Source organism: Delphinus delphis, chromosome 10 (genome assembly GCF_949987515.2).
Source record: "Delphinus delphis chromosome 10, mDelDel1.2, whole genome shotgun sequence".
Taxonomy (NCBI): Eukaryota; Metazoa; Chordata; class Mammalia; order Artiodactyla; family Delphinidae; genus Delphinus; species Delphinus delphis.
Window position 1 is genome coordinate 56,554,536 of NC_082692.2, and position 25,005 is coordinate 56,579,540.

At 47.8% G+C, this 25,005-nt stretch overlaps 1 protein-coding gene across 5 annotated transcripts in view; it reads left to right on the forward strand.

Annotated features, from left to right (window-relative positions):
- XYLB (xylulokinase) overlaps nucleotides 1–24,743 on the forward strand; it is a 44,611-nt gene extending 19,868 nt beyond the window's left edge. The window contains exons 11-19 of one of the 5 annotated variants that reach the window (XM_060022189.1): nucleotides 986–1,026; nucleotides 1,610–1,725; nucleotides 2,524–2,639; nucleotides 3,292–3,365; nucleotides 8,115–8,211; nucleotides 13,793–13,851; nucleotides 15,346–15,433; nucleotides 18,038–18,132; nucleotides 23,446–24,741. In XM_060022189.1, coding sequence (XP_059878172.1) covers nucleotides 986–1,026; nucleotides 1,610–1,725; nucleotides 2,524–2,639; nucleotides 3,292–3,365; nucleotides 8,115–8,211; nucleotides 13,793–13,851; nucleotides 15,346–15,433; nucleotides 18,038–18,132; nucleotides 23,446–23,523 — 764 coding nt within the window. In that variant the 3' untranslated portion in view covers nucleotides 23,524–24,741. Of the gene's footprint in view, nucleotides 1–985; nucleotides 1,027–1,609; nucleotides 1,726–2,523; nucleotides 2,640–3,291; nucleotides 3,366–8,114; nucleotides 8,212–11,776; nucleotides 11,889–13,792; nucleotides 13,852–15,345; nucleotides 15,434–18,037; nucleotides 18,133–23,445 lie in introns of those variants that run through there. The other 4 variants (XR_009520849.1, XR_009520850.1, XM_060022191.1 and 1 more) reach the window with 4 other exon arrangements.
- Nucleotides 24,744–25,005: the final 262 nt, after the last annotated feature.

The following is a 25,005-nucleotide window of genomic DNA, read 5'->3' on the forward strand; positions in this document are numbered from 1 at the left end:
AATATTTTTGTGCAACATCATTAGTGGTTGTTTAGGTTTCCATCGTCCTGGCATTTACTTTGCCAACGTCCCTCAGATGGAGCTGGGAGATGGAGGTAGGCGTGGCTTCTACCGTTTAGGCCATGCAAACATTATCTTGTCCCTTGTCCCTATAGCAGCAGTCTCCAACCCTTTTGGCACCGGGGACCAGTTTCATGGAAGACAGTTTTTCCACGGACGGTGTTGGGAGGGGGGTTGGATCAGGCGGTAACGCGAGCGATGGGGAGCGGCAGATGAAGCTCCACTCGCTCGCCCGCCCGCCACTCACCTCCTGCTGTGCGGACCGGTAGGGGGTTGGGGACCCCTGCGGCCTATAGGATAAGCTCTCAGAGGTAGGATTCCTGAATCCAGGGCTCTGGCACTCTGCTGATCGTACCTCAGCAGCAGTGTTTGAGTACACCTGTTCCTGCCCACATTTCTTCTTCATTCATTCATTCACTCAACGTTTAAGGCCTGCTGCTACCTGGCAGACCTTTCAGTTCCAGGGTGTATCAGTGAGGAAGGCAGATAAACATCACGGTCATGGACCTCACATAAAGGGGACAGTCAACATTACCTTGCCCCTTTCCATACCACCGAGGTGGGGGAAAGCCTCTCACTCCGGCCTCGCCTTTGTCTTTCTCCGCCGTGTGTATCCTGGTGTCTTGACTTGGCCCCCTTGGTCTTCTGCACTCCTGGGAGTGCCTAACAGTGGGTGGGGAGTTTGGACCCCTTTAGATGAGGTTTCTGAGTCCAAATCAGAGGCCCTGACCACAGAGACTCCACCCTGTAGCCCTTGGGGCGTCCTGAGCCCTTGCCTCACCCTGTTCCTGCATCTCCCTTAGCTTGTGGACTGGGGTGGGAGATGGGGGCTGCACTCCCATCTGGCGGGGTGGGGGGGTGACTGGTTTGCTTTGTGGCTCTCATGTGACCTCCTGCTAACCACAGGCTCCCCTCCCATTCTCAGCGTCGCTGGCAGGCATGAGGCTGGAGGAAGGTGACATTGCGGTAAGGTGACCACTCCCTCCCTCAGGCAGGGTCAGCTTTCTGCCCCAGGGGACGAGGGTGCTGGGCCTCAGCAGCATCTTTGCTGCCTATCAGAGGGACTTCCAGGGTCAAAAGGCAGCTGAGGGAGAGGATAGGGAGACCCAGGCCCCAGGACCTGCCCACAGGTCCTCTCTTAGAAGGTCAGTTGCCTTTGCTGAGCAGACAGGTCCCCTGCCTGCCTTGACAGTGGCCGGTTGTGGTGAGCACAGTGGCAGAAGGGTCAGACCTCGGGCTAGAGGACTGTGAGCTCCCTAAGCGATGACGACATAACCCAGACCCTTCTGCTTCTAGTGGGAAACCCGTTGTCACCCAAACCACGAGTTAGAGGTAGTTGTAGTAAGTTCTAGAGAATCTGCCCGCAGGATCCATGGGAGCCTGAATCTGGGGAGCTGACTTTGGACTTGGTATGGGAGGGTCAGCAGAGGTTTCTCTGAGGAGGTGGCGTTTAATCCGAAGTCTGCAGCCTGAGGAGTGAAGCGATGGGGGTCAGGGCGCGTGGAGCTGGCGAGACGGAGCCGCTTCACCTCTGCCCGTCTGTCTGCAGGTCAGCCTGGGCACCAGCGACACCCTGTTTCTCTGGCTCCAGGAGCCCACGCCCACCCTGGAAGGCCACATCTTCTGCAACCCGGTTGACCCCCAGCACTACATGGCGCTCCTGTGGTAGGTTGGGTGGGGCGGAGGAGGTGCGGGCAGGTCTGGCACCATGTGGAGCTCCCCAGGTCGTTCCACTCACTGCGCGGGCTCTGGGGGCAGCTGAGACCCCAGGGACTCACTGGGTCTTGCTGAGAACAGAGCTGGGTGGGGAAGCACCCAGGACCTGAAGTCTCTCCCAAACCCAGATACAGATCCCATCCCCAACACCTGTATCCTGTGTGGCCTGAGGCAGACCCCGTAGCATATCTGAGCCACACTTTGCTCATAAAATGCGGAGAATAAGAGGTTTACTTCATAGTGTTGTTACACTATGTCTGGCACATGGTGGACCTTCAACCAATGGTAGCAAGGACATCCTGCTTCCTGACAGTTCTCATGGAAGGGGTCTGTTCTGCACCCTCCAAACAGGCGTTTGGGGACCTGCTGGAAGCTACTAAGGGAGAGTTTTTGGCCTTGAAATTCCAAGAACCACTGGAGAATATGTAGGTCTAGTAAATCTGGCCAGCCCTGCCCCTTGTCCAGGTGGTACAACGTGCTGAAACCACAGCTGTGTCTCTCCCTGGGGCTCCTTTGTGGCAACCTCCCCTGTAAACAGAGCCCACGACAAGTGCATTTCCTGGTGACTCCCAGGAACATGCGCTGGGTCTGATACCTGAGGAGGAACCTCAGATCCCTGCTGTGCACTGGCTGGGGTTGTGGTCCAGCCTGACCTACAGCCCCTCTACCTGGGACTCTTCACCAAAGCCCGTGGGTCCAGTCAGCAAGCCCCAGGTCCCTCCCTCAGGGTTGTGTGCACTTCTGCAGCTTTAAAAACGGCTCCCTCATGAGAGAGAAGATCCGCGATGAGTTGGCTTCCAGTTCCTGGAGCGAGTTCTCTAAGGCGCTGCAGTCCACAGAGATGGGGAACAGCGGAAACCTGGGTAGGCTGTTTCGGGATGCCTGGGTCTGTGAAGGGGCAGCAGCTGCTGCGGGGAGGGGCAGGGCCAGGGAGAAGCCAAGGGGAGCCCTGACTGTCTGCACTTCTGCTCCATGGCCCTTAAAACTAGCGTGAGACCCCATGATCTGAGTGAGGTGGGGAGTGGCAGATCAGGCCAGAGCTGCATCTTCTGTGCCCCTCGAAGCCCCTGGTGACAGCATCAGAGATGGCAGCCACAGTGCCTACTCTGCCCTGGTGCATGCCCACATGCAGCTTTCTGCTCCAGACACGAGGTCTTGTTGGGAAAAGTGCCCGGCATTGGGGCAGGCCTTTTGAGCAGGGAGGGGATGTGCCTCCCTTGGTCAAACCCATGCTGGTATTTTAGGGTTAGTTGGACAGCTAGCTGTCTCCTGGCCTGGGCGGCCACATGAGAGCTGGAAGAGCCGTCTCCACGAAAAGCTAGCCTAGGCCTTTCCATTTGCCCTCCGTCCTGCTGGAGAGAAGGACCTGAGAATATTCACAGGTCTCCAGGGGATAGGGGGTCCCGGGGAACAGGGATATAGGGTCATTTCACCCTGCTTTTTTCTAAGGCTATTGAGAAGCTGATCTTTAGTTTTTGACCACTGACAACTAATCTCTTCCTGGTCTTATTTCAGGTTTTTATTTTGATGTAATGGAGATCACCCCTGAAATTATTGGGCGTCATAGGTTTAGTGCAGAAAACCATGAGGTACGTGTGTTATTGGTATTGGAGCTACAGTGGCTCCATTTTTGACTATTTAACAAATGCCTATCAAATTATGCTAGTTTTAGGGACCTCATTCATTTACTCAGCCATTGATAAAACAAGTATTTAAATTTTTTTTCTTTAAATTGAAATGTTGTGGATTTACAATATTGTGTTAGCTTCAGATGTACAGCAAAATGATTCAGTTCTTTTTCAGATTATATTCCATCATAAATTGTTACAAGATATTGAATATAATTCCCTGTGCTGCACTGTAAATCCTTGTTGCTTATCTATTTTATGTATAGTAAGTAGTTTGTATCTAATCCCATACTCCTAATTTGCCACCACCCTCCCCCACCAGTAACCATTAGTTTGTTTTCTACGTCTGCAAGTCTGTTTCTGTTTTGTATATAGATTCATTTGTATTTTTAGATTCCTCATATAAATGATATCATATGATATTTATCTTTCTCTGACTTACTTCACTAAGTATACCACTCTCTAGGTCCATCCATGTTGCTGCAAATGGCAACATTTCATTCTTTTTTATGGCTAATACTCCGTTGTATAGGGACCTACCTGGGTCCAGTGGTTAAGACTCTCGGTTTCCAATGCAGTTGTGCATGGGTTCGATCCTTGGTTGGGGAATAAGATCCCATATGCCGTGTGGCGTGGCCAAAAGATATTTTAAAAAATATATATTCTGTTGCATATATACAATATCTTCTTAAGCCAGTCATCTGCTGATGGGCACTTGGGTTGTTTCCATGTCTTGGCTATTGTAAATAATGCTGCTGTGAACGTTGGGGCTTCACGTATTTTTTCCAATTAGAGTTTTCCCTGATATATGCCCAGGAGTGGGATTGCTGGATCATATGGTAGCTCTAAGGACCCTCCATACTGTTCTTCATAGTGGCTGCACCAATTTACATTCCCAGCAACAGTAGGAGGATTCCCTTTTCTCCACACCCTCTCTAGCATTTATTATTTGTTGACTTTTTGATGATGGCCATTCTGACTGGTGTGATAATTAGTGATGTTGAGCATCTTTTCATGTGTCTTTGGCCATTTGTATGTATTCTTTGGAAAAATGCCTACTTAGGTCTTCTACACATTTTTTGATTGGGTGTTTTTTCAATATTGAGTTGTATGAGCTGTTTGTATATTTTGGCTATTAACCTCTTGTCAGTCTCATCATCTGTAAATATTTTCTGCCAGTCCACAGGTTGTCTTTTCGTTTTGTTGACGGTTTTCTGTGCTGTGCAAAAGCTTTTAAGTTTGATTAGATCCCCTTTGTTTATTTTTGCTTTTATTTCTTTTGCTTTGGGAGACCGAGCTGAGAAAACATTGGTATGATTTATGTCAGAGAATATTTTGCCTATGTTCTCTTCTAGGAGTTTTATGGTGTCATGTCTTATATTTAGGTCTGTAAGCCATTTTGAGTTTATTTTTGTGTATGGTGTGAGGCAGTGTTCTAACTTCATTGATTTACATATGGCTGTCTAGCTTTCCCAACACCACTTGTTGAAGAGACTATCTTTTCTCCATTGTATATTCTTGCCTCATTTGTCATGGATTAATTTACTGTAGGTGACTGGGTTTATTTCTGGGCTCGCTATTCTGTTGCATTGATCTATATGTCTGTTTTTGTGCCAATACCATGCTCTTTTACTGTAGCTTTGTAGTATAGTCTGAAGTCCGGAAGGGTTATGCTTCCAGCCTTGTTCTTTTTCCTCAAAATTGCTTTGGCAATTTTGGGTGTTTTGTGGTTCCATATAAATTTTAAGACTGTTCTAGTTTTCTGAAAAGATGTCATGGGTATTTTGATAGGGATTGCATTGAATCTGTAGATTGCTTTGGGTAGTATGGCCATTTCAACAATATTAATTCTGCCAATCCAAAAGCATGGGATATCTTTCCATTTCTTTGAATCATCTTCGGTTTCCTTTAGTTTTACAGTTCTCAGCATATAGGTCTTTAAGCTCCTTGGTTAATTTATTCCTAGGTTCTATTTTTTATGCCATTTTAAATGGGATTGTTTGTTTACTTTCTCTTTCTGATATTTCGTTATTAGTGTAGCAGATTTCTATGTATTAATCTTGTATCCTGGGACTTCCCTGGTGGTCCAGTGGCTAAGACTCCTCGCTCCCAATGCAGGGGGCCCAGGTTTGATCCCTGGTCAGAGAACTAGATTCCACATGCCGCAACTAAAGATCCTGCACGCAGCAATGAAGATCCTGTGTGCTGCCAAAAAAAACCCCCCAAAACAAACAAACTTGTATCCTGCTACCATGCTGAATTCATTAGTTCTAACAGTTTTTTTTTTTTTTTTTTTTGCTTTTTTTTTTGCGGTACGCGGGCCTCTCACTGTTGTGGCCTCTTCCGTTGCGGAGCACAGGCTCCGGACGTGCAGGCTCGGCGGCCATGGCTCACGGGCCCAGCCGCTCCGCGGCATGTGGGATCTTCCCAGACCGGGGCACGAACCGGTGTCCCCTGCATCGGCAGGCAGACTTTCAACCACTGTGCCACCAGGGAAGCCCATAGTTCTAATAGTTTTTGTGTGGAGACTTTAGGGTTCTCTATATAAATTATCATGTCATCTGCAAATAGTGACAGTTTTACCTCTTCCCTCCAGTTTTATTTCTTTTTCTTGTCTGATTGCTGTGGCTAGGACTTCCAATATTATGCTGAATAGAAGTAGTGAGAGTGGGCATCCTTATCTTGTTCCTGAATTTAGTGGGAAGGCTTTCACCTTTTCACTGTTGAGTATTATGTTGACTGTAGGTTTGTCATAATAAAACAATACTTTTGATGTGCTAGGGCGCACTCTAAATGCTGGGGCATCAGCAAGATATAAGACAGACGCTGTACTTTCTCACAACGAGGAGTGTGGAACACCTAAGTGTTCTCCCTGAGCTAACGTGTGCTCCCGCTGACTGTCATTAAGCATCTGGGAGCCTGTTTCCTTGGCGAGCCTTATCCTACGCCTCCCATCGCCAGATGATGAATTTCCTCCTGATTGAAAGAGCCTCTGGCACAGGAGACACTAACATTTGCTGACGTTTATTGAACACAGTTTAGTTCCAGGCACTATGTATGTGGGTTTCTTTATCTTCCTCATTTACCTCTCAGAGCAACTCTGTGAATTAGGTATTTTCATCCCCTTTACAGATGGAGAAACTGAATATCTCACCCAAGGCACCAGGGCCTAGGTGGTGGAGGTGGTCAAACCCAGTCCTTTCTGGCCCTAAAGCCGCTATTTTATTTGCCCTCCACCACGCAACCTTTCCCAGGAGGGATTTGGTTGATACTTGCTGCTTGGAATTGACTTTTCTGTGAGATGGTTACCAGAGTCATCACCACATTTTGGATTGGACCTGAGAGACTTTTCTGACCCTAAAAGGTGTCTGGGGAATTTCAATAAGTCACTCTGTCTACTCAGTGTAACAGAGTTGGTGTTGGATTATATGCCGATGATGGTATTACGTATTGTATTGTAGATGGAAAGCTTTGTCTAAAGTATAGGGAGTTCATCTCAATCTTCTGGTGGGGGTCAGTTTGGTTTCTGTTGCTCGTAGAAAGAAGACATGCCTGTTCTCTTTTGTGTAAATCTGTCTGGGTTTATCAAGAAGGGAGTTTTCTTCGTTCGTTTCTTCAATCAACAGATATGTATGATTGGTGCAAACAAGACAAACAGGGTCCCTGCTCCACGGAGCCCAGTGTCTAGGAGGATGTAAACAGGTGAACGAACACACACACGATTACGGTGTGTGATGTGGCTCAGACGGGAAGGAACCAAGCGACGTAGGGGAAAGCAGGGCATGTGCCAGGGACTTGCCTTGGATAGGGTGATCAGGTGGGCCTCCCTGAGGAGGTGGCCTTTAGGTGCAGACTTGAAGGATGAGAGGGATCCCACATGGGAAGCTTGGGCGGAGTCCTGGCAGAGGGAGAAGCTTAGGAACTGAAAGCAGGTGAGTTGGGTTGGAGCAGTTCCTGAGGGAGGGAGCGGTGGCATCAGTCACTGGTCTCAGGGTCTGGGGAGCAGGGTGAGGCTGGAGTTGGTGCCATTCAGCTTTAGCTGGAAGGGCAAAGGGCGTGCCACAGTGGTGGGTTCTCAGCACAAGCTCTCCCTTCATGAGCATCAGCTACATTGACCAGGCTCTGCTGTCTGCTTTTTAACAACCCTGAAACGTAGGTGCTCCCATTACCTCAGTTCTGTTAACAAAGAAAATGAGAGACTCAAGAGGGAGGAGGTATGGGGATATATGTATATGTATAGCTGATTCGCTTTGTTATAAAGCAGAAACTGACACACCACTGTAAACAATTATAGTCCAATAAAGGTGTTAAACAAAAAAAGAAAGAAAATGAGGCTCAATAAGATTTACATGAACTCATTCAAGGTCGTAGAGCTGAATGGCAGGGGCAGAACTGGAACCCTCGGCAGCCTGAAACTGAGCTCTCCCATCCTCTGACTCCCCAAAGTGATACACGCGTGAGGCCGTGAGCACGTGTGTGCGCGTGCGAGTGTGTGACAAACAAGTTAGTGGTTCAAGAGCACAGCTATGGGTGAGCTCCAGTGGAGGCCTGAGTCATGAGCTCTGAATCTGGGCTACTGTTAAAAAGACACCACTCACACACATACACCACATACATACGCACCACACACACACACACACACACACACACACACACACAGTGAGTGGACAATGAGAGTTCTTCACTCTGCCCACTTTCTCCTGGAATCAGGTCTCAGCATTCCCCTGGGACGTGGAGATTCGAGCACTGATCGAAGGACAGTTCATGGCCAAGAAGATCCATGCCGAGGGCCTGGGCTATCGAGTCAGTAAGTGAGCTGCTGGCGGGCTGTGTGCTGGGGTGGGCGCTAAGGGTTCTGCTCCTACCCTGAGGTGCTTGAGGCCCTTCCTGGGCTTCAGGCCAGGCCTAGTGGACACTGTCTGTTAAGGCTCCATTACACGGGCCCTGTTTGCGCAGGAGGGACGTGGAGCCTGGCTCCTGGTGGTGGGGTGAGAAAGCGATCAACTGGCACTGTGGACAGGCATAGACTAGGGGGCAGGTTGTTCCTGCATCTCTGCTGCGTCCCCAGGAGCCTCACCTCCTCGGCCAGGAGCTATAGGACTTGGGAGATCTTTCTGTAACCCTACACTCCAACCTGCAGACTAAATGTCCTAAGCTCTGGATCCCGAGGACACGGGCAACGCAGGTGGGAAAGGTCTGGGCTGGGGCAATCACTGGACCTTCACCTTATAGCCTGGGCAGGCCCCATCTGCCTGTGCGGCACAGCTCTGGACATTTCAGCTTCAACAGGGAAGAGAGGGGAGGTAGAACCACTATCAGAACTGAGAGCCCTGCAATGGAGAGGGCAGAACCAGGGCCAGGGGAGGCCCATGGGGAAGGAAGGGACTTCTAAGAACTTGAGCTATGGAGTGTGGGCAGCTTTAGGAGGTCAGCGAGTTCCCCTTTTTGATGGCGCTGCAGTGGTCTGGCAGGGGGCGAGGGGGGCGTCTGAAGGAGGTTGGACCCGCCGACCAGAGAGTCCACGTTTCCAGGATGTATTGTCCCTCTGGGCCAGCCGTGGTCAAGAGAAGGTAGAAAACCCCTGGATCCTCTTAGCTTGAAGGCCTCCTCATGATACTTTTAAGGACAATCCTATGTAGTATATGTTTTATGCCTTTGAACCAAATAAGTAAAAGGGTACTTCAAAAATAAGCACTAGGTAAACCTTTTTGAAAACCTGTTAGGCAGCATCTACTAAAGCTGCATACACGTCCACCCAGCAGCTTCACTTCCCGGTGGATGCGAGACAGAGATGTGGACATGTGTTCACTAAAGACGTGCAGGAGGACACTGCCGGTGGCCCTGTGCTTAGCACCCCATGCTGGAAACAACACAGTGCCCATCGATGGTGAGATAGATGCCTCGTGGGGTGTTCAGGCGACATGATCCTACACAGAAATGAAAATGAACCAGCCTTAGCCACGTGCAACAAAATGGATGAATCTCACAAATGAAAACGCTGAGCAAAAGACCCAAACCCAAAAGTACGCGTGGCAGGTTCCGTGGACGTCAGATTCAAAAGCAGACAAAACCATCTGCTGTTGTTGGAAGTCTGGATCGTTAGTAGTTACCTTTCGGGGGGCATGGAGGGCCTCTGGGGTGCTGGTGAGGCTCTGTTTCCTAGGTTACACAGGTGTGTTTAGTTGTGAAAATGTGTCAAGCTGTCAGCTTATGGTATGTATGTACATTTGTTAGGATGTATGTTTTAGTTCAACAGAGTTTTTTTTTTTTTTTTTTTTTTTTTGCGTTATGTGGGCCTCTCACTGTCGTGGCCTCTCTCGTTGCGGAGCACAGGCTCCGGACATGCTGGCTCAGCGGCCATGGCTTATGGGCCTAGCCGCTCTGCGGCATGTGGGATCTTCCTGGACCAGGGCACGAACCCGTGTCCCCTGCATCGGCAGGTGGACTCTCAACCACTGCGCCACCAGGGAAGCCCAACAACAGAGTTTTTTAAATAGAATGAACGTTATAAACAGTCCCACTCCTCTCCATCCCCCTACCCAGAGTGTAAAAAGAAATTCCCCCAAGGTCTCCAAAGGCTTCCAAGGTCCCTGAGAAGTGAGCCCAGGTGAGCAGGGCAGAGATGGTGCTGAGGTGGGCGTGAATGACTGGCACGAAGGGTTTTCCGGTCGTCAGGAGGGGGCACTTTGGGCGGCTGGGGGGCTGTCTCCACCGGCCCAGTGTGAGGGGAGAGGCAGTGAGGGCGGAGGGGCCCTCCTGGGCTCCAGGGAGCTAGTGTGCCTCTGAAGCGATTCTTGTGCAAAATAGCATAAGGTTACTTATCCTCTTAGCAAGCTTAAGGGCCGAATCAAACCTGTCCTGCCAGCTCTGCTGGGTTCCTCTCAAACAAGATCACATGAATGAATGCACTTGAACCTAAAAGGGCAAAAAGGCTGCACGAACTGTAGGCATCGTGCTCCCAGTGGCTGCATGGCTTGTGGCATCGTGGGATCTTTTTTTTAAAAATAAGTTTATTTATTTATTTTTAGCTGTGTTGGGTCTTCATTGCTGCGCGCGGGCTTTCTCTAGTTGTGGTGAGCGGGGGCTATTCTTCGTTGCAGTGCACAAGCTTCTTATTGCGGTGGCTTCTCGTTGCGGAGCACGGGCTCTAGGTGCACGGTCTTCAGTAGTTGTGGCACGTGGGCTCAGTAGTTGTGGTTCGTGGGCTCTAGAGAGCAGGCTCAGTAGTTGTGGCTCACAGGCTTAGTTGCTCCACGGCATGTGGGATCTTCCTGGACCAGGGTTCGAATCTGTGTCCCCTGCATTGGCAGGCGGATTCTTAACCACTGTGCCACCAGGGAAGTCTGGGATCACGGGATCTTAGTTCCCTGACCAGGGATTGAACCCTGGGTCCTGTCAGTGAAAGCGTGGAGTCCTTACCACTGGACCGCTGGGGAATTCCCTAGAGTTTCATTCCTGAACTGTCATAATCTTGTTTTAATAACATCTAAGAAGAATAAAAAAACGTTTGAAGTAAGACTGATGATCATGATAATAATCGCTGCCAACATTTATTGAGCACGTACTGTGTGCCCAGCCTGGTCCCTAAGCACATTATGTTTATTAACAACAAAGTCTCTGGGGTGGGTACCAGTATTACTCCTGCTTCACAAAGTAGGAGACCAAGACTCAGAGTGTTACATCACCTGCTCAGAGCTTCTGAACCAAGCCAGTCTGGTTCCAGACTCTGGGTTCTGAACCACGGGGTGACCTCTGCTTTCTTTAAGGAATGATCACTTTCTTGATGTTTGGACACTGTGAAACATATGCACCCAGCTGGGCGGGGCTAAAGCCATCGTCCCTTTTCAGCTTATATTTCGATGTATATTTCATTTTGTTTAGGTTGACTTAGAAGAGCAGAAAAACCTTATAATAGCAAGTTTGGAAAATAAAGGAAAGAAAACTACCTATAATCCCATCCCCTCACCCCAACCACTCCTGCCATCTAGGACCGTTTTCTTCCAGTCTCCATTATGAGTTTATTTTTTATAAAGCCAGGGCCCTATTCCCTTTGTACCTACAAAGAGGACATATAGGGATTCCCTGGTGGCGCAGTGGTTGAGAGTCCGCCTGCCGATGCAGGGGACACGGGTTCGTGCCCCGGTCCGGGAAGATCCCACATGCTGCGGAGCGGCTAGGCCCGTGAGCCATGGCCGTTGAGCCTGCGCGTCCGGAGCCTGTGCTCTGCAACAGGAGAGGCCACAACAGTGAGAGGCCCACGTACCGCAAAAATAAATAAATAAAAAATTTAAAAAAAAGAGGACATATAAACCTAAAAGTGTGTCAGAGTCTTCATGGTGCTTTACATCACGCCCAGCTGACTTTTCTTGCAGTCGTGAATGAAGCGTGTTTTGATTTTCCAACATGGAATCACACTGGAACATCTTCCCATGTCCTGGATTGTCTCCTTAGCCGCTGACATTCCTTCCCCTTTTCCCAGCCCAGGTACTCTCTCTTTTTTAAAATAATTAATTAATTAATTAATTAATTAATTTTTGTCTGCGTTGGGTCTTTGTTGCTGCGTGCAGGCTTTCTCTAGTTGGCGGCGAGCGGGGGTTATTCTTTGTTGCGGTGCACGGGCTTCTCATTGCGGTGGCTTCTCTTGTTGCAGAGCACAGGCTCTAGGCACGTGGGCTTCAGTAGTTGTGGCTCACAGGCATTAGCATGCAGGCTTAGTAGTTGTGGCCCACGGGCTTAGTTGCTCCGCAGCATGTGGGATCTTCCTGGACCAGGGCTTGAACCCGCGTCCCCTGCATTGGAAAGTGGATTCTTAAACACTGCACCACCAGCGAAGTCCCCAGGTACTTTTTTTTTTTTTTTTTTTTTTTTTGTGGTATGCGGGCCTCTCACTCTTGTGGCCTCTCCCACTGCGGAGCACAGGCTCCAGACACGCAGGCTCAGCGGCCATGGCTCACGGGCCCAGCCGCTACGCAGCATGCGGGATCTTCCCAGACCGGGGCACGAACCCGTGTCCCCTGCATCGGCAGGGGGACTCTCAACCATTGCGCCACCAGGGAAGCCCCCCAGGTACTCTCTTAATGGCTGAGGGTGAAGATGCTGGAGGCTGAGAGGTGGCAGCAGAGCCTCATAACATTTGTTTTTAAATACCTGCATAATAAATGAATACCTCTTCATTGTAAAAGAGTCCTGTGACACAGGAATATGGGGATCTAAGCGCTATGAGATTACAGAGCGCTCTGTTTTTCTGCCCTGCCCCCGGCTTCTGCATCACCCCTTACATGGTCCATGGAGGAGAGGTGGGGCGAGGAGGACTAGCTCTGCCTTTGGGATGCCCCTCCCACACTGACACTACCTAATGCTTGGCCGGTTTTTCTGTCCTGGCAAAGTTTATGTGCCTCTGGAGGATCACTGTGCCATCTATCTTGTACTGCAGGTACAGCAAGTTAGCGCTTAAGGGCTCATCTCATTCTAGGATTTAATTTATTTATACTTCTTCGCATTTACAACTTTTTTTTTTTGGCTGCGTGGCATGCGGGATCCCCAATTGACCAGGGATCGAACATGTGCCCCCTATAGTGGAAGCGCAGAGTCTTAACCACTGGACCACCAGGGAAGTCCCTGCATTTACAACTTTTTGATAGCATTAAATAAAAATATGTTTTTGTTTGTTTATTCAGCATTCTCTCCTTAGGACAGCACAGGGGATGTTCTTTCTTGACCATCTCCATTTTAACCCAAAGTGGAACTATATGTCTTTTACTAGACTGTGGTTTATTATTTTTTATTGTGAAAAGTATGCATACAGTAGAATATATGCTTCATACAGCTAATTGTGAAACATATTAATAAATCAAACACCTTTCACAGAGCACTCTGGTTAAGAAATAGCACATTGGGCTTCCCTGGTGGCGCAGTGGTTGAGAGTCCACCTGGCGATGCAGGGGACACGGGTTCGTGCCCCGGTCCGGGAAGATCCCACATGCCACAGAGCGGCTGGGCCCGTGAGCCATGGCCGCTGAGTCTGCGCGTCTGGAGCCTGTGCTCTGCAACGGGAGAGGCCACAACAGTGAGAGGCCCGCGTACCGCAAAAAAAAAAAAAAAAAAAAAAAAGAAATAGAACATTGCCAGAACCTTAGAACCCGTCCTGTGTACCCTCTTCAGTTGCATGCCCAAGAGGTGGATGAGGAAGCAGCCTCACGAGCAAATTTCATGTTGGACGTGCGTGGACAGAACCAGCTTTAGATCTCCCACGCAGTCCTGTGTGATAAGCAAGAGGCATTGGCCTGACACTAGCTCTTTGTGGTAGAAGAACTCTGGAAAGCAGCCTTTTCTGCCTTGGGGGAATTGTCACAGCCGTTTTTTGTTTTTTGTTTTCTTTTTCCTTACAGTGCCTAAGACAAAGATTTTGGCCACCGGAGGAGCATCTCACAACAGAGACATCTTGCAGGTAAGTGCCGGTAGCAAGCCCTGAGCTAGGGCCTCTTCCACGTCTAATACTTCTAAGAGCCAGACACTCAGCAGTAACACTGCCTCTGTTCCCACTCCTGCAGGGATGGGGAGCTTACAGCTCATTCTTTCCCAGGAAGCCAGCTCTTTACAGCGCACGTGGCAAGCAGATTCTATCTTACGCTCAAGTGAAAACCACTGCCCTGTACCACTCCACTCTCTGATACCAGCACTGGCCTCTGGAGTCACACAGAAAGTGCCTGTCCTTCATGGCAAACCTTCTGACATCTAATGCCAATGTTCTTGTCTTCCTCAAGGTTTCCCCCTTCCAATTTAAACACCTCTGATTTTCCCAGCCATTCCTCTTATAATACAGTTGCCAGAATTTGTCAACTGTCTTTCTGGCCCTTCATTATGCTAGACATATATGACCCAAAGTAGAATCAACCTGCAGATATCTGACCATCAAGCTGTTAGCCCCAAATCATGGGGCTGTTAGTGTCTTATTGGGACACTGAGAATTTTAGGGTATAGCCCGAGGCTGCCTTAGCTGTTGGAGTAACTGAATCGACTGTTGACTTGTACAATAGTATACCTGTCTTAGGTAAGATTCTCTAGAAGCAGAGCCTGCAACGGAAATTATTCTATGAGTCATTTGTTGGGAGAGTGCTCCCAGGAGAAAGGGAGTGAGGGATCCAGGTAGGGCAGGGGAAGAAGGATAGGCAAGGATGTGGTTTTGGTTGGAGTCAGCTTCAGCTCCATCCCATGGGGAGATATGGTCCATGAACTATGCCGCAGACTTGCTTCCACCTTGGGGTAAGAGGGCCAACTGGCTGTCGTGGGAAGAGATACGAATAACCTCCTGTGAGAGGCAGCCTCTGTTCAGTAAAGAGCAATTCTTTTGAGGAGGGGCAGCTGTGAGCCGTTAGCAGCCAATACTCAACAGCATCTGGGTGAGGGTGCACACCGGTCCAGTAAGGGGATCCAGATGGGGCATCAACAATATCTCTGGTTAACTAAGACCCCCAAGTCTTTTCCATGTGAGCTCCCCTTAGTACACATCCTCTATTCTAAATTTATGCAATTTATTTTGGGGACCTACGTGGAAAACTTTATCTTTATTCCTATAAGACATGCATTTGTTAGTGTGGGTTTGTTTGGCCTTGTTAATATTAGTCTGAGACCTAGCCATCTCCACCTTGATTGTTTGTTGCTAAGCATACTTTCTCAATCTTCTCCTCGTCTTTGATAAAACGGTTAAACAATGCAGGGACAACCCAGAGAGCTGTGGCCCTTCACTAGAGACTTCTCCCAGGTCACCCTGACCCTATTATCACCAGGGCGGCATAGCCAAGTGTACTTCCTTTAAGGCAGTAGAGGTGGAATGGAAGGTATCAGAAGACGTATTAGAAAAGAGAGCCCAGAAAACGCATGTCTGTGTGCATGCTCCCTCTGAGGAGTGACTCACCACAGTAAGCACTTCTGTCCTTTCCAGGTGCTGGCAGATGTGTTTGGCACCCCAGTGTATGTCACAGACACAGCCAACTCAGCCTGTGTGGGCTCTGCTTACCGAGCTTTCCATGGTAGGTCAGGGGATGGCGCCAGATGCCTCTGGAAGCGGTTGGGGCAGTGGCTGGGCTGAGGACAGTGGAAAGGGGAGACTGGGATGTTCCCGGTCTTTAGGGACATGGGAGGCTTGGGGTCTTTAGCTTCACTTTTCTCCCCTCCCAGCAGGGGGGGAACCAACCCAAACCCTCTGTTCCTCTGTGCTTTACTTAAACTGGGAAAGAGAGGCAGGGTCCTAACTAAATGAGGCCTGGTCAGAGTCAGACTCAGCCCAGGGACATTGGTTGAGGGCCCTTGGGCATGGGTCTGGACAGCTGGTGGGCAGGAAGGGGTAGATAAAGTCCAGAGCCGTCTTTTCAACAAGAGCAGAAGTTGAGACAAAGGTGGAGGCTTCCGAGCCAAGCAGTCCAGGACCCTGGACAGCTCCTTGGGGGCAGTGGGGAACCAAGGCTCTGATGGAGGCCTCCCTGAAACTGCGGGAGCAGCACAGGCCCACGAGGGCGTTCTTCCACCCATGTGGTCGACTTGCCCTGTCCTCTGCCTGCTCAGGCCACTCCTCCGGCCACCCATGTAACTCAAGGGCGTTGTCCTTTCCCTCTAGCGGTTGCATTCTTCACCCATTTATCCTTAACTTTTTAACACACCTATTTAAACTTGTATGTTTTCTTTCAACATTGAGAATTAATCAGGGACCATAGACTTCTCTTAATAATTAAACTCTTACTCTTTCATTCCCCTCCCTCTCCACCCTATCCACCTTGCCCCACCTTGTGCCACCGCCTGTATCAAGATCATTGGGCAATTTCTTTCTCTTTCTTTCTTTCTTTCTTTCTCTTTCTCTCTTTCTTTCTCTTTCTCTTTCTCTCTTTCTCTCTTTCTCTCTTTCTCTCTTTCTTTCTTTCTTTCTTTCTTTCTTTCTTTCTGTCTTTCCTTCCTTCCTTCCTTCCTTTTCTTTTCTTTTCTTTCCTTTCTTTCTTTTTTTTTCTTACGGCTTGTGGGATCTCAGTTCTCCGACCAGGGATTGAACCCAGGCCACAGCAGTGAAAGGATAGAGTCCTAACCACTAGGCCACCAGGGAACGGGCAGTTTATTTCTAGGCTGTTATGTTTTTAATCAAACTTTACAACATGTTGGCTTTTATTTGCACTGACGTATGAGTTTGTCTTTTTTTTTTCTGACTCTGCAGTTTCTTTTTCCTTCATTTCTATGTTGGTGTTGTTGGAATATACAGCCAGAATACATAATTAAGAGGAAATTCAGTAGGTGATCATTTTCTGAGGGCTTGCATGTCCAGCAAGGGCTTGGTTTCACCCTCCCAGAGAACGCTACCTTGGCTGGACAAAGGACTCTAAAATATTTTCCTCAGAACTTTGAAAACACCATTCCATAAGCTTCCAGCCTTCAGTGTTGCCCATGAGGAGTCTGGGGTTTACTTTATACTCCTTTTGCCGAAGCAGAAAAGGAACTACCCTTTGGGGCCTCTGCTGCTGTGCTGCACTGTGTTTCTTTCTTATTTTTCCTTTTCCATGCCTATTTAGTTGTCAGACATTACCTGGGGGTACTGCCCTGCTCTGCCCTCCAAAACTAAAACCTGAGCTAGGTCCCAGCACACCAGTTCCCACTTTATGCGGACATCCATTCTCTCCAGCTGGGTCCAGGGATGAAAGCCAGTCTGTGAGTGAGTAGAGGGGGACAAGAGTCTTTCAAGTAGTCTCTGTGGTGGCTACCCCACCCCACTGTGTCCCCTCATCCACACAGCTCTGGGCTGGGATATTCCAGCATCCTTCAGAGAGAAAACTGGGCCTCACATCTTCAGTGGGCCCTCCTCCCCTCTCGGTGGTCTTGAGTTTCCCTTCAGCCTGATACTGCTCCTTAAATTGCCCGGAAATCCCTTACTGTTTCCTGCCCACCTATGGCAACCTTCTCTCTTTTCCAGCCCTGCCACTCTTTTGCTTGGTGGGCATTTATGGAGTGCCTCCTGTATGCGGGCAGTGTGCCAGGCACCAGGGCTCCAGTGGAGACCCAGTCCTGGCCTCTGAGAGCTTCCGGCTCGAGAAGGGAGGGACCTTAAACAAATCTGTGGCAGAAGTAGTGAGATATGCCCTGAGGAAAGCAGATGGTGCTGAGAGCTGGAAGGGATGTTCCTAGCGGCAGCTTTTCTGAGAAGAGAGAAGAACATTCCACACAGTGAAAAGGCTCTGAGCAGAAGAAATTGAGAGCAGTTGGGGTGGCTGGAATGCAGTGATCGACTCGGAGAGTGGAGCCACGTGAGGGAGGAGAGGCGAGCGGACCCTCCCCTCTGTCAGAGGTCAGAGGTTAGCTGCCTCCCCACATGCGCATCAGACAAAGAAAGCCCTGCTGAGAAGAGGCCTGCACTTGAAACTTTTCTTCTCTTTCTCTCTTTTTTTAAAGATGGTTTTATGGAGGCCCAATTTCTATAACATAAAAATCACCCATACTTAAGCATACAATTCAGTGATTTTTAGTTAACTTTACTGAGTTGCACACCATCACCATAATCCAGTTTTAGAACATTTTATCACTCCAGAGATAAAATGCTATTTCCGGGTAACGCCTTCATTTGCAACAGGCACTGACGTGAAATGAGCTTTCCCTTCTAGGCCTTGCAGCTGGAACAGATGTGCCCTTTTCAGAGGTTGTGAAGTTAGCCCCAAATCCCAGATTAGCTGCTGCCCCAACCCCAGGAGCGTCTCAGGTAAGAGGCCATCAGAGTTCATTCGTGGCATTTGCATCGTGAAAATCAACTACGTTCTTTTTTCCAAAAGGTAAGTTTTTCTTTATCACCTACATTATAGCTGATGTGCTCAACTAAAGGGGAAATCTACTTTTTTTTTTAATTGTCAAGGAAACAGCGCAAAAGAAGACAGGTTGTCTCTGAGATTCAGAGATACGGCTGATCTTAGAGCCCCAGGGATCAGATGGCTCACTGGGCATATCTTCCTTGCTCAGATGCCTTGGGGTGCACCCTTCTAACTCACAGGGTTACAGAGGCCACTGAAAGACTCTGTCACTTAAGCATAAGACGTGCTGGGTTTCTACCATTCAGATCTGAAATCTGGATCCAAGAAAGCTGTGTGGTCACTCAGTCAGAGGGAAGGCAGACCCCACTTGTTACAGGTTGGGTTCCCTGCAAAGCAGACCCCGAGCTGTTGATTAGGGTACAGGAGATTTATTAGGGGGCACTCTTGGGATCTGCATCTGTTGAAGGAAAAAGGAAGAGGCAGGGCTGCGCAGAGGCAGGAAGTGAGCTGCAGCGCGATCTCAGGGGAGCCCTCAGTCAATCCTACCGGAAGTTCTGAAGCTGGGATGACTCTGGAGCTTTACCCAGTTGTGGTGAGGGGGATGGGCCCTTATACCCCATGTCCATCAGTTATTGCCTGCAGGCCACCCCAGGATGGGGTAAGGCAGCTCTCTATAGCCAAAGCAATCCACAAAGGAGGCTGCCAGCTGAGGGCTGAGAGAATAAGTTCTCTGTTCCTGCGGGGCAATCCAGGTGGTATGCCGTAGCTTCCATTTCACCACCCTTCCTGTTTGCACAAGGTTCTTGCAGTCCAGGCACAGGGGGTGACACAGACAGAGGACTTTATTACTCACAGTACAGCAGGCAGCATAAGCTTCACGTCTGCATCAGTTTTCCTTGGCCCCGAAGTGTGGAGTGGACCCAGGTGGATACTGTGCACACACTGTGTCTGTGTCACAAATGAGGGACCCTGCGCGTTATAAAGGAGCTGCGAGCAAACCTGTCCAAAGGAGACATCTTTATCATCCTGGTCAGCAAACAAATTTTCCCTCTCCCTATCTTCCAAGGCTGTTTGCTATACAAACACCCTTGAAAAGATAGTCTGGAACAAAAGCTGTCACAAGACATATAGAAACACCCTGGAGAATTGTCTCACAGCTTATCTTGGAAGCAGAAGCTCATGCTATCCAGGTGACTAGATAACCCACACACATGGGTCTGCCCAGGCTTCTATTACTTTCTGTTGTGTGCCCTTCTGTTTAAGAGGGAGTTCAATGAAGTAGAAAGATTCTACCTTGAGATAAAGGGCCTTTGGGTTCTGATTCTTATCGTGCCTCTCCCTCTCGTGTGACCTTCACATGACCTTGAGCTGCACTCCTCATCTCTGAACCTCTGTTTCTTCAACTGGGAAGTGGGGACATCTGTCTGGCCTACTTTTAACCTGCTAATTGTGAGGGTTAAAGAGAATCCTTGCCTATCATGGCTTTATTTATTTTTTTATTTTTTTGGCCACGCCTCGCAGCATGCGGGATCTTAATTAGCTCCCCAACCAGGGATTGAACCTGCGACCCCTGCAGTGGAAGCTCGAAGTCTTAACCATTGGACCACCAGGGAAGTCCCTATCATGGCTTTACTGTACAACAGGAAGTCTGACGGTGTTGCCGTGTTGGTTCAGTGGTTCAACAGTGTCAGGGCTACGGGTGAGGTTTTCTGAAGTTCTCCAGATCAGCAGTGGACAGTGAGAACATCATGAGAGCCACATACGTCATTTACATTTTCTAATAGTCTCATTTTTGAAAAAAGAAGTAAAAATAAATAAGTGGCTGCTTTTAATGTATTTAATTTAACCCAGTATGTCCAAAATATTGTCATTTCAACATGTGATCAATAAGAAAAGTTGTTAATGTGATAGTTTACCTTTTTGTTTTGGCTGAGATCTGAAATCTGGTGTGCATTTCCTGCTAATAGTGCCCGTCACATTTCAAGTGCTCAGGACCGCGTGTGGCTTGTGGCTACCATATTGGATAATGCTGTACTAGATATGCTCCACATGACCACAGGATGTATGCAGCTTCTCCTAACATCATGTTCCCCCTCAACTGTATTCATAGGCAGAAATCAGAGCGTGGCATTAGGCAAGGAGTCTCTCCTCACACACTCTTGCTTTTCAGGGAGAAACATACTGGTCTGTTTCCCTCAACTCCCCCAAGAGACTACCACTTGGTTATACTGTCAACCTTGGTTGTAAGAAAGGCTGAAGTGGAGTCTGGCTCTTTCATCCTCTCTAGAAGGAGGCCAGCAAGGAAGAAGGTAGTGAGGGTAAGCTCTAGGGCAACAAACAGCTGCAGCGGCCTCATTACAGGCGGCAGATACTCAGTGTGTGTACCGCCACTCTCCCTGGCTTGCCCATGACCAGAGTCACTAATACCTCATGGAACTCTTTACCATTAAACCCAAGTGTAACCTCGGAATCCTTCTCAACACCAGTTGGCAAGAAGTGACAGTCTGTGATTGTTGGCATAAGTGACCTATTTGAGGACTGGATTGTAAATACCTTGAGAGCAGGACAACATCCTCTGTTTGCTTTCTGTGGCACCTCTGTGTGCTCAAGTGGAAACTCAAAACAGTAACAGTGTTTTCCCTGTAGGCTCTACTGAATGTTACAATTTCCTCCTTGGAGAGGACATCACAGCCCTCTTACGTCTGAGTTCACAGGCAGAGCTGCTCCAACTGCACCAAGAGTAGGCCCTAGTTGCATAATCAGTTACTAAAGGCCTTGACTTTGGAGCCAATTAAACCAAATTAAGAAGGAATGGGGGCTTCCCTGGTGGCGCAGTGGTTGAGAGTCCGCCTGCCGATGCAGGGGACACGGGTTCGTGCCCCGGTCTGGGAAGATCCCACATGCCGCGGAGCGGCTAGGCCCGTGAGCCATGGCCGCTGAGCCTGCGCATCTGGAGCCTGTGCTCCGCAACGGGAGAGGCCACAGCACTGAGAGGCCCGCGTACCGCAAAAAAAAAAAAAAAAAAGGAGTGGGATTGGCATGACCTCCTGGTGGTATATGTGAGTCCCAAGGAAATCTGGGTCCCTTGGCCAGCCTTGTGTTGCTTGTGTGTAAGACCACATGCGCTGACCTAAAGTGCAAGGCTTACAGAGCTACAGATGAAAACAGCTTTAAACAAAAAGAATGAAGAGGAAGAATGTGGGATTGTGTTTCTTTCTGGTCCTTTTTCCCTTGTTGGTTTTTTGGTTTTGGTTTTGGTTTTATTTTGCTACACAGCACACTGTATATATAATTTTATAGCCTGCTTTAAATATTCTACATTACAGTGTAAGTATTTATATTCTTTTCTTTTTCACAGTATACAATTTATTATATTATTTGTGTTTACATTGTCATAAATATTCTTCATGTTTGACATATTTTACATGTTATATTATTACTTTTTTTTAAAACATTTCTTTACTACAGACTTTTACTATGCTAAGAATTTATATTCTTAAAGGTATACATACTTTTTTTTTTTTTGGTTTGCACATAGTCATTTATTTAACAGCTATTTATTAAGTTCTTACTGTGTGCCTAGCACTATGCTAAGCTCTAGGAATACAAACACACCTCTTGTATGTTTGGGATATAATGGGAGATAATGGCACATAAAAAAGATAAATTCCTAATTGCTACAGACTGTTTGGGCTTCTCCAAAATTCATTTATTTTAATTAATTTTTATTGGAGTATGGTTGCTTTACAATGTTGTGTTAGCCTCCACTGGGTTTTTTTTTTAACTAATTTTAAAAATTCATGAGTTGAAATCTTTACCCCCGAAGTGATGGTATGAGGAGGTGGGAATTTATGAATGTGATTAGGTCATGAGGCTGGAGCACTCAGGATGGGATTAGTGTCATTACAAAAGAGACCCCAGAGAGATCTCTGGCCCTTTCCCCCATGTGAGGACACAAGAAGAAGATGACTGTCTAGGAATCAGGCTCTCACCAGACAGAATCTACTGGCATCTTGATCTTGGACTTCCCAGCCTTCAAAACTGTGATAAACAAGTTTCTGTTGTTTATAAGCTACTCAATGTATGGTATTTTTTTGTTATAGCACCCAGAATGGACTAAGACACTAATCATGCAATTTGCAGAGGTGCACAGGAACATACATGTTATTTTTAATGACTGCATAATATTCTATCTGGCTAATGAACCATATTTTCTCGAGCATTTTCCATGTCTTAGAGCAGTTGCTTCTAGTTTGTCAATTATTATAATTAACGCTATGTGGGTAAAGGGTTAACAAAACCTTTCCCTATTCTGCATGAGAATTTGACTTTTGGTTAATGTTCTAGCTCTGCAATAAAAGTGGAATGTCAACAGTGTTACTAGGCAACATTGCTATGTCAAAATGGCCCTGAATTAGGAAACTGCATCTGGAATGGGAAAACATAAATACCTAAGGGGAAGTCATACTTAGGGCTCCCTGAGTGCAGTGACTTCTCACGGGCATGGCTCTTGTCTATGGAGTTGTTAACAAGGGATACTCCTGTGGGGAGTGAGGTTTCAAAGCCAGGGTGGTTCTTGCACCTGTAAGATGTGGATTTCATCTCCTTGCACCTGAGCTGTAACTTGGGGGGCAAGGAGGGAAGAAGGAAGGGAGGCAGAGATACCCTTTCCTGGACACCTGTGCAAACTGTTCATGGTCTCCTGCAGCCACTGTGCCAACATGCATGATTCTCCAGTGTATCCTTTTTAAGGCCAGGGTGTGGCCCATGGTAGTCTTATGAGTCTGAACATTTAGTGGTGTCTAAGAGGACCTTTGGTGGGCCTAGCACCCTACACTTAGGATTACTTCCTTAGGAGAGCTTTGCAGAAGTAGAATAACTAGGTCAAAAGCCATGGGCATTTTCAAGCCCCTTAATACAAATATAAAGTTGAATTGATTTACAAAAGGATTGCACCACCAACTTCTACCAGCTGTGCAATGAAACAGCCATTTCCAGGTACCTTCATCAGAATTTTTTAAAATTTTGTAGATTTGATAACAAAAACTGGTTTCTTGTCATAATTTGCCTTTTTTAAAGATCTTAAACTATAGGTTTGAGAACTACTAGCATTTCCTCTTTTGTGAATTGACACTTCCTTTTTTCTGCCCAGCAAAAAATTTAAATTGCAAATACATGGGATGTAGAATTTTTTAAATTGCAAGTTGCAAAGAGATGTAAGAGCACCTTCCCTTCGCCATCCTAAACTGCTCTTTCCACCCCTCCAGGTCTACGAGGCCCTCCTCCAGCGGTATGCCATGCTTGAGCAGAGAATCCTGACCCAGACCCGGGGGCCTCCGGAGTGAATTCCACAGGCCCAGTCTCACTGATTCCACTTGGAGACGTGGCCTTGGACAGCAGGGAACCTCTTCCCTGTTGCAAGCAGCTCTGCCTGCCCACCTGACGCCTTACGGTGCTCCAACCTGCCCAGGACCACCTTAAAGCCCACCTTAGCACATCCTCCTGAACACAGCTTGTGTCCCTGTGCCCTTGTGCCCAGGGCAGGAAAGCATCTCTCTTCCTGTCTTTTATCCCAGGAGGCAAGATAACACTGAGCCTGGGATATGTCCAATAAAAATTGTGACTTTTCCCCTTTTGGGACCTAAATCAGCAGAATGGGAGAGACAAAGCGAAATAAATAGATTCTTTCCTCTTTATTCACTAGTTTTCAAGATGATGAGTTGATTGCCAAGCATCCTCTAACAGCAACTAGATTTTTAGTATCAATATGATACATTTGACATACTTTATATGTCTTAATCCATTGAGTAATTATTTTTCTCCCTGTCTTCTTTCTGATAGCCATACTCTCCAACTTTTCTCCTACTTTCCTGATCTACCATTCATTCTTTCTTCTTTACTGTTACTTCTGCTCTGTCTACTCCTTAATGATTGCTGGGCTCCAAATCTCTGTTCTCATTCCTCTCTCCCTCCAATTCTCTCTTGTTGGATGGTTTCATCTAGCCTTGGGCTTCAACTGCTACTTATATACTAGTAACACCCAGCTCTATGTTTCCAGCCACAACTCTCCTTGGAGTCAGCCAACATTCTCACAGGGGTACTTCAGACTCTGCTTATCATTTTTTTTTTTTTTTTAATTTTGAGTCATTTTCAAAACTTATTTTAAATTTATTTATTTTAGGCTGCTTCGGGTCTTTGTTGCCGCGCTCGAGCTTTCTCTAGTTGTGGAGAGTGGGGGCTACTCTTTGTTGTGGTGAGTGGGCTTCTCATTGCGGTGGCTTCTCTTGTTGTGGAGCACGGGCTCTAGGCACGCAGGCTTCAGTAGTTGTGGCACATGGGCTCAGTAGTTGTGACTCACGGGCTCTAGAGCGCAAGCTCAGTAGTTGTGGCGCACGGGCTTAGTTGCTCTGTGGCATGTGGGATCTTCCCGGACCAGGGCTCAAACCCGTGTCCCCTGCATTGGCAGGCGGATTTTTAACCACTGTGCCACGAGGGAAGCCCCAGACTCTGCTTATCTTCCCTTGCCCTTCCCCAAACCTCCTCCTCCAGAGTTCCTGTTTCAGTGAATTGGTACCACCAACCATCCTTTCATTCATTCATTCAGGAACCCAAACCCAAAACTCAGATATCTGCTTTCCCACATCAAATCAGTCACCAAGTGATTTTTGTTATTCCTTTGGTAACTCTTAAAACAGTTCCTTTCTCCCCTTCCCTCCCTGTTTTACTTTATTCCTTGCTCAAATTATTGCAGAAGCCTCCATAGAAAGTCTGCCTCCTGCAAAATCCTCCAGATTTTTCTTCTGCCGCAGGCCCACACCTATGTTGGG